Here is an 8,839-nt window from a genome sequence, read left to right on the forward strand (position 1 = left end):
TGTTTGAGGACAGCGCGTTGACTAGTTCGGCACTGACCGTAGTGTACTCTGTGGAGGTGCCGGCGTACACCGCCTGTTCCACCTGGCCGCCGTCCACGGTGTGTGTGACTATGGAACCATCGTCCACGCTGTGTGTGATGATGGAACCATCGTCCACGGTGTGTGTTACTAGTGCACCATCGTCCACGCTGTGTGTTACTAGTGCACCATCGTCCACGCTGTGTGTTACTAGTGAACCGTCGTCCACGCTGTGTGTTACTAGTGAACCGTCGTCCACGCTGTGCGTGACTAGTGAACCATCTTCCACGGTGTGTGTGACTATTGAACCATCTTCCACCGTGCGTGAGACTAGTGAACCCTCTCCCACGGTGTGTGTGACTATGGAGCCATCGTCCACGCTGGTTGTGACGAGGGGGCTATCTCCCTCCGTCTTGGCGGTGCAGGTCTGCAGGAAGTCCGTCAAGCCCTCAGCAACTGTCACTCCCGCGGTTATTTGGCTCTTCTTGGTCGGGTCATCCGAGGGACCTTCGGTCGAGTCTATCTGGGGTGCAGGCGGTGGAACACACTCGACATCATGTTCTGCCGCCTCCGCCGAACACAATTTATTCTCCTCCTCGTTGTCCGCCATTTTGGCTCGAGAAGACTAGCCACCAGCGTCACAAGCTAAAAATAATGTGCAATAAACGGAGCCGCTCGATCGATTAGAAAAATGAATTGTAACCAGCAAAAACGTGCTCAAATAAATGTTAGCATTAATAATCGATAAAATAGACGCATTTAATGTTTGAAAACATCAACTTGTAAAATTAAAACACGAAAAGATAACGGACCGCGAAGATTTTTTTACTAGCCTAGCGTTTTCCTTCGACGGAGTCAAGAGGAAATGGTTCCCGGACTGGATCGACAACAAACTGGCCGAGCGGCGGAGATGTGACATGGCTTTGGCTTCAGTGCGAGGAATTAGACACTACATATACACGTGGCACGCTATGCTCTAAATCCCTAAATAGATAAGCGTTATAACTACATCGCGAACCTATCTCGGCGAATGTGCTGTTATAATTCCATTAATAGATACAGTACATCCGAGAATACGACAGGCAGTATCGGACAATACGGTCGTCACTCCGTTCCGACTCCACCGCCGGGGATTGCCAACACCCGAGTTATCTCAGTGACGTTGTTTCCGTATCCGGCTATTTTTTTTCTCGACAGGGGGAAAACAAAATCGTTATTTTTCCTTACTATTATTATCAAGTCACTGCTACCTTTATTTGTTTAACTAACAACAATCGATCCATAATGTATATACAATAAATAAAGTAAAAATATAAATGCCATGAATGAGTCATTCGTTATGTTCTGCCTTCTCATTGGTCGCCAATTGGTGGCGCAGTTCAGCAAGGACGTGCGGTTTGTTGACATCGGAACAGCCTCTGAAACGCTGCAATGTTTGTCTTTCAAGACACAATGTTGAAGCTGAGCAATGTCATCCGTGTCGTTTTGAATCCAAATATCATCCACGGTATCATCTTATTAGAAAGACACATTCTGTAAGTTTGTTTTATATCTGGGTCATTATTGGTTGCGATAAGGGTTTCCTGCTGCTATCCGGGCTAATAATGCTAGCCTTCCGCCCATCCTGTGCCATGCACAGCCCAAATAATCAAATGTTGTCTTTTAAATTACTCTAATCAACTGTGTATACTGCGTTACTGCAAACTGCACCAGCCTGTGTGGTTGATAGATATATGCGTGTCACTCAGAATAGAATGACATTTTTATAGTGCATAGTTAATATTGATATAACATTAATATACTTGCACAACAACGGAGCATAGTCATCACACAACATGATATGTATAATGCAGACATAAGATTGGTTTGTCAATATTCTAGTAAAGCTTTTTTTATTGTTTAGCACAAGCTATTTAGCTGGCCCATCCTCGCTTTGAGCCATGGCAACGCCGACCCCCCCACAGTCCATCCTGAGGGAGTTCTGCCCTCTGTACTACTTGCTGAACAGCATCCCAGAAAAGGTACCCCGACCCCCCCCACACACAAACACACACACACACGCACATCACATACAGATCAGAAGGATTAGTATAGTCATATGAAGGATTGAGATTTTGTATACCTCAAGAAGGTCATTATTTATTTTTAAGGTGAAGGTGATACCTTTACAAATGAATGTCCTCAATGACGGTCCGTCCCTGCTTATACCGTGTTTCTGTACGGCTCCAGGTCCAGAAGGGTTTCCGCTCCGTGTTGGTGTACCTGACTGCGCTGGACAGCAGCCGGGACTTCATCGCTGTGGGCAGCAGCATCGGAGTCCTCTATCTGTACTCCCGCAGGCTCAGTCACATGGACAAGCACCACATCAAGGTTAGCTGTCTGTACTGCACCCCACATCGGAGTTAGCTTTCTGTACTGCACACCACATCAGGGTTAGCTGTCTGTACTGCATCAGTCACATGGACAAACACCTCATCAAGGTGCGTTAGGTTAACCCTAACACTACACTAGAAAAGATCGGGATGCTTTCCCTTCAAACCGTTAATATATAATGTATATATATGTGTTGTTTTTTTTGATATTTAAGGCATTATCATATAGGAATATGATAATGCCTTATCATATTCCTTATTCCATATTCCTTACATATCATTCATAATATCTTGGATATAGGAAATTATTTTTAATTTGATATGAATACTTAATACTTAATAATTATAATAATGATATAAACATGAAACTAATTATTTAGAAAAATCATCTCTCGAGGCACTGTCAGAATTTCCCCCAGAAATTATGTATATATTCTCATTCTATATGGTCTCATACTTAATCTTGTGTGTGTGTGTGTGTGTGTGTGTGTGTGTGTGTGTGTGTGTGTGTGTGTGTGTGTGTGTGTGTGTGTGTGTGTGTGTGGGCGTGTACAGGGAAAATCTGAAGCTATTACAGCAGTGAAACTCCTCAGCTGTTTTGACGATCTTGTTGCTGTGGGAACGGCATCAGGACGGGTTACGGTGTTCCAGCTCGTCTCTCAACTTCCTGGCCGGAATAAGCAGGTACAGGAAGTGCAGGAGGGGGTCAGGAAATACAGTGGGTAGGAAAATAAGTACAGTAGGAAGAACAGAAAGTACCGTGGGAAGGAAAGGAAGTACAGTAGGATGGACAGGAAGTAAGGTGGGAAGGAAAGTAAGAACAGTAGGATGGACAGGAAAAACAATGGGAAGGACGGGAAGTACAGTGGGAAGGACATTAAGTACAGTAGGAAGTTTAGAAGGAAGTACAAGAAGCAGTGCGTTTCAAACTGTGGGTCGTGACCAATAAGCAAGGCACCACGTGGATGATGTGTGTCACGTCAGTGATGATCTTGAGAATGTTTGAAGTCTCACAAGGGGAACACGAATTACCAATAGAGAAATGTTTATCATCCCACTTTCAGGAAGTATTTTGTTACTTATTTTACTGCGCCCTGCTGTCTGGGCCCTGCTAGGCCCAGACTAGCAGGGCCCAGACTGGGACCAGCCTGGGACCCTGCTTGGCCCCGCAGAGATCAGAGGGTGGGTAGTGCAGTCGCTGGTTAAAGAGGCAGGCTGACCGCTGGCTGTCTCCCTAGCTGCGGCGCTTCGATGTGCTGGGCCTCCACAAGAGCACCGTGACCTGCCTGGCCTGGAGCACCAACGGGGCCAAGCTCTTCTCCGGGGACGACAAGGGCCGGGTGGTCTTCACCGCCCTGGAGCTCGACAAGGTCCAGCTACAACACAGCCGCACGCGCACGGGCACACACACACACACACACACGCAAGGGCATGGACGCACACAGAGGCACGCACGCACTTTACAAACATAGCAAGATACAAAGCATCACACAGCAACAACGTAATTTATCACAACATAACACAGCACAACGTAACGCAACAGAAACACAACACAATGTACCACAACAGTACACAACATGACTGCACGACAGAAAACAATGCCAATACAATTTGATACACTGTATGACGGCATTATCAAACACACGAAAACATCCATTTTAAATTAGATCCATTTTACCCAAGATCCCAACCATAACGTTTGTGTGTGTGCGCATGTCCGTCTGTCCGTCTGTCTGTCCGTCTGTCTGTCTGTCTGTCTCTCTGTCTCTGTCTCTGTCTCTGTCTCTGTCTCTGTCTCTGTCTCTGTCTCCGTGGTAGGGGGAGTGTAAGCCGGTGATATTCCTGGAGGAGGCGTCTGGGATCGTCCAGCTGGAGTACAGCCACACGGTGCTGTTGGTGTGCAGCCAGCAGAGGGCGCTGTTCTTTTCCACCCAGCAGCAGGTCCTGCAGCAGATGGGGACCAAGCCAAGGAAGAGGTCAGAGACCCCTGATTGAATCTGGGCTGCCCCTTCTTTATTTATAGACCCAATTTAATATATAAACCTTATGATCCTAATAACTCTGAACCCAAAATCGCTACATACGCCTTATCTAATATGGTTAGAATTATTATTCATATTGTGACTGTGTGTGTGTGTGTGTGTGTGTGTGTGTGTGTGTGTGTGTGTGTGTGTGTGTGTGTGTGTGTGTGTGTGTGTGTGTGTGTGTGTGTGTGTGTGTGTGTGTCCTGACTGCGTGTGTGTGTGTGTGTGTGTGTGTGTGTGTGTGTGTGTGTGTGTGTGTGTCCTGACTGCATGTATGTGTGTGTGTCCTGACTGCATGTGTGTGTGTGTGTGTGTGGGCGCAGTGGGCGGTTCGGGGCCTGCTTCCTGCCCGCTCTGTGTAAGCAGAGCGACCTCCAGGTGCTGGCTGCGCGGCCGGGCTTCAGGCTGTGGAGGGCCGACATCCAGGGCCTGGCGGAGGACGCGCAGCTCTTCAAAGACCTCTCCAGCACTCCCGTAGGCTCCTGTTAGAATACAGCTAGGCTAACACGTTAGCACACAGCTAGGCTAACACGTTAGCACACAGCTAGACCTCACGTTAGCACGAAGCGAGGCTAACATTAGCACAAAGCTAGGCTAACATTATAGCACATAGCTAGGCTAACATTATAGCACACGGCTAGACTCACATTACCACAAAGCTAGGCTAAAATTAGCACAAAGCTAGGCTAACATTATAGCACACAGCAAGGTAAAATTTAGCACAAAGCTAGCCTCACTTCAGCAAAGAACCAGGCTGATATTATAAAGCTAGGCTTACATTAGCAAAGATATCCGCAAACATTTTAACAACCAGCTCTGCTAAAATTAAGTACTGAGCTAGTCTTACAATAGCATGCAATTAGGCTAATGTGAGCATAAAGATAGGCATTCGTGCATAGGGTAATAGGGTAACATTGTAATCTGGTCCTCATTAGCGCTAAGCTAGGCTAACATTTTGCGCGCTGCTAAGTAGTAATCACAAAAGTCATATCGTGCACATTGCAGCATGGTCCTCTTGGTATGGAGCCAGGCGAATACGTCTACCTGTCTGTTCACCTATCCGTCCGTCTGTCAGGTCCCGGAGTTCCAGTTGTTCCCCAGGCCGTCCACGGCCGGCGCCTACCACCCGGCAGAGAGACAGCTGGGTCTGCTGTCCTGTTTCCATAGAGACGGCTGGCTGCTCAGCTGGAACGAATACAGCGTCTATGTCGTCGACTGTCTTAACGAGGTGCCTCCATTATCCTCTTTGCTTTTTGCTAACTGATAATTAACTTTCATTAGCGATAGTACCGGATCTATAATTACTCCTCTATAGTGATCTATTAGATGTAAGGTATTTGTAGTGGTGTAAGGGTATTAGTTAAGGTACTGGTATCGTCAGGGAATGGGCTAAGGTACTGGTATTGTCAGAGGTACTGGTTGAGGTACTGGTATGGGTTGAGGTACTGGTATGGGTGTCTGTGTGGTTAAACGCGTGTGTGGCGTCCAGGTGGTGATCGGAGCTCTGGAGAGCTGTGGAGACATCGTGGCCGTGTCCTCGTGCCAGAACGAGGTGTTCATCCTGAAAGGAGACCGAGACATCATCCGGGTCTCCAGCTGCCCCGAGGGACAGACCCCCTGTAAGACCCCCTGCACCTCTCCTGCTGGACCCCCTCTCCTGGTGCACCCTAGCCTGCCTATTGCCAGGCTAATGACAGCAGCCTCCCCAGACCAACGTGCAATCGTAGATTGCACGTTGGTCTGGGGAGGCTGCTGTCATTTTCTTCCGCACCAGTGGCGGGATCAACAGGCGTAGTTCAAACGACTCTGTACCGCAATTGGCTGCCTGCCGTCGCTTCCCTGTCGTCATTGTGTTAAACCAGCCAATAGCGCGCCAGGGGGGAAAAGCCAGCTCTGTGATTGGCTCCCGTAAGAGCGGATCGGAAGCAGGAAGAAATGTATTCATCTTCTCCGGACCCTTCTGCAGGTCGAGTTCAAATCTCCGCCAGAATGGGCGGGGCTACCCAGTCTAGCCGCACCCCTCTATTGCGGCAACCCCTCTACTGCTGCACCCAACTACTGGTTGCCAGTATCCCTCTACTGGAACCAGTACCGCTCTACTGGTAACCAGTACCGCTCTTTCCTCTTCTCTCTCTTTCCTCCTCTCGTAGCGTCTGATTCGTCCGCCGGCCTCGCGTCGCCTTTGACCACGCCCACTGTTCTCTCTCCACCAATCGGTTCGGTGGAAACGGCCCAGCCCATCAGAACCATGGCCATCGTCATGGAGAAGCAGGACGCGGGCGGCGGAGCGAGGAGCGCCGAGGAGGAGGAGGAGGAGGAGGAGCCGGAGGAGGAGGAGGAGGTGGAGCCGGAGGTGGTCGAGGGTTCCGCGCCCCACCGTGTCGGCTCCCGACGAGACCTGCAGCTGCTCTTCCTCCTGCCGGTCGGGGAGCACTCCCCCCAGCGCGGCTCCACCCACAGCCGCAGCAGCTCCGTCACCTCCTGGGACAGCGGCTCCACCTCGCTGACCCCCGACCTCTCTGAGCTGGGCTCCAAGCGCTACAGCGCCTCCCTGGACCCGGAGGAGCTGCAGCAGGAGCTGGTGGTGAAGGCCATCCGCGTGAAGAAGAGGATGAGGAGGGGACGCAAAGGTAGGAAGCCTGTCTGTCTGCTGCCCTGTCTCACTGCGGGGTTTGTCTCCCCCCCCCGCTCAGAGACCCTGACAAAAGGCTCGGTTCTGGTCCCAAAACATTCAAATTTCATAATTCATCGTAATGGGTCTGTAAACCCCTTTGTGGACCCATAATAACACCTTGAGAGCCTTTCATGTTTTAAGCCTTAAACCATGATAGACTCTCAGGGGCGTATCTAGATATGTTCAAAGTAAGTAATGCTGTAGTTGTGAACAAAGCCTGAAACTACCAAAGGTTCAGGTCAGGAATCTGCTCTTAATGAGGTCTTGAATGAGTCTAGCATGAGTGCTTGCCGGTTATTGTTGTAAAAGTAACACAAGCATGTGTCTCACCCTCTACCTCATCCCTCACTCTCCACCTCAAGCTGGTGTGTGGTGAGCGTTCTGGCGCCGATTGGCTGCCGTGCATCACCCAAATGGGTGCTACATACTGGTGGTGGTTAGTGAGGTCCCCCCCCCCCCCCCCCCCCCTTCACTGTAGGCGTCTTTGAGTGTCTAGAAAAGCGCTAAATAAATTCAATGAATTATTATTATTATTACCTGTCTCTCTTCTTATGTGACGATCCATCCACCTGTCTCTCTACTTGTGTATAAATCATTCTACCTGTATCTCTGCCTGTGTGTGAATCGCTCTCTCTGCCCCTGTTAAGCCCTCTACCTGTCTCTCTGCCCATGTAAACCCCTATACCTGTCTCTCTCTCTGCCCGTGTAACTCCCTGTACCCGTCTGTCTGCCCGTGTTAACCCCTGCACCCGTCTCTCTGCGTGTCTGCAGACAGCTGCAGCAGGAGGACCGTCTCAGACGGGGGCTGGTCCGAGCCCATGGCGGGTGTGCAGGACGGGGCCGGTAGCCACGGTAACCCTCAAACCCAGCAGCCCCTCCTGGAGCACCGGCCCCCCGAGCCTGAGCCCAGCCGAGCCCAGGACCTGCAGACCACCTCGGGGTAAACGCCGCCGCCCCACAGCCCGGAGAGGCTGCACCTTAACGCAGCGTGTGTGTGCCGGCTGCTTATCAAGCTGTATGGTTTCAATCACAGCACAGCTGGACAGCCAAGTCTCTTAGACACGAGTGTATAGCGGTCACTAATGTGTCAGATCCTACGGAGGTCAATGTGTTCCCTTGTCTCCCGGTTCTTCTGAATTTAAGAGATTACCTTGATTACCATTTTGAGAAAAGTTTTAATGAAGAATTGATTATAATTCACTCACCCTCTCTCACCCCCTCTTACCCTCTCTTACCCTCACTCACCCTCTCTTACCCTCTCTTACCCTACCTCATCCCCTCTTACCCTCTCATCCCCTCTTGCCCTCCCTCCCTCCCTTACCCTCTCTTATCCTCCCTCCCTCCCCCACCCCCTCTTACCCTCCTTCACCCTCTCTTACCCTCCCTCACCCTCTCTTACCCTCCCTCACGTCCTCTTACCCTCTTTTACCCTCCCTCACCCTCTCCTACCCTCTCTTACCCTCCCCTCCCCTCTCCTACCCTCTCTTACCCTCCCTCCCTTACCCTCACCCTCCCTCACCCTCTCTTACCCTCCCTTACCCTCCCTCAGCTCAGAGGCCGGCCCCCTCTCCCTCCCTCCCCTCCTGCTGGAGGACCCCCCCGACCCCGCCGTCCCCCCCACCCCGGACGTGGACCTCCTGCTGGAGTGCAGCTTCTCCTACCTGCAGGCGTCCCAGGACCCGCCCCCCGGCCCCGACCTGCTGCCCAATGGGGAGGACGACGAGGAGTTCCTGAGCCCTCTCATTGGACCA

The 8,839-nt window shown here is 50.6% G+C and overlaps 1 protein-coding gene across 1 annotated transcript in view; it reads left to right on the forward strand.

Annotated features, from left to right (window-relative positions):
* The first annotated feature begins 1,382 nt into the window (after positions 1-1,382).
* The window catches only part of tecpr2 (tectonin beta-propeller repeat containing 2), a 19,813-nt gene continuing 12,356 nt past the window's right edge, over positions 1,383-8,839 (forward strand). The window contains exons 1-12 of the mRNA XM_030357305.1: positions 1,383-1,553; positions 1,922-2,039; positions 2,248-2,388; positions 2,946-3,074; positions 3,629-3,760; positions 4,209-4,366; positions 4,738-4,888; positions 5,490-5,642; positions 5,904-6,033; positions 6,565-7,044; positions 7,860-8,028; positions 8,638-8,839. The exon at positions 8,638-8,839 is cut by the window's right edge and continues 21 nt beyond it. Of these exons, the coding sequence (XP_030213165.1) occupies positions 1,959-2,039; positions 2,248-2,388; positions 2,946-3,074; positions 3,629-3,760; positions 4,209-4,366; positions 4,738-4,888; positions 5,490-5,642; positions 5,904-6,033; positions 6,565-7,044; positions 7,860-8,028; positions 8,638-8,839 (1,926 nt within the window). The 5' untranslated portion in view covers positions 1,383-1,553; positions 1,922-1,958. The remainder of the gene's footprint in view (positions 1,554-1,921; positions 2,040-2,247; positions 2,389-2,945; positions 3,075-3,628; positions 3,761-4,208; positions 4,367-4,737; positions 4,889-5,489; positions 5,643-5,903; positions 6,034-6,564; positions 7,045-7,859; positions 8,029-8,637) is intronic.

This window comes from Gadus morhua, chromosome 5 (genome assembly GCF_902167405.1).
Source record: "Gadus morhua chromosome 5, gadMor3.0, whole genome shotgun sequence".
Lineage (NCBI taxonomy): Eukaryota > Metazoa > Chordata > Actinopteri > Gadiformes > Gadidae > Gadus > Gadus morhua.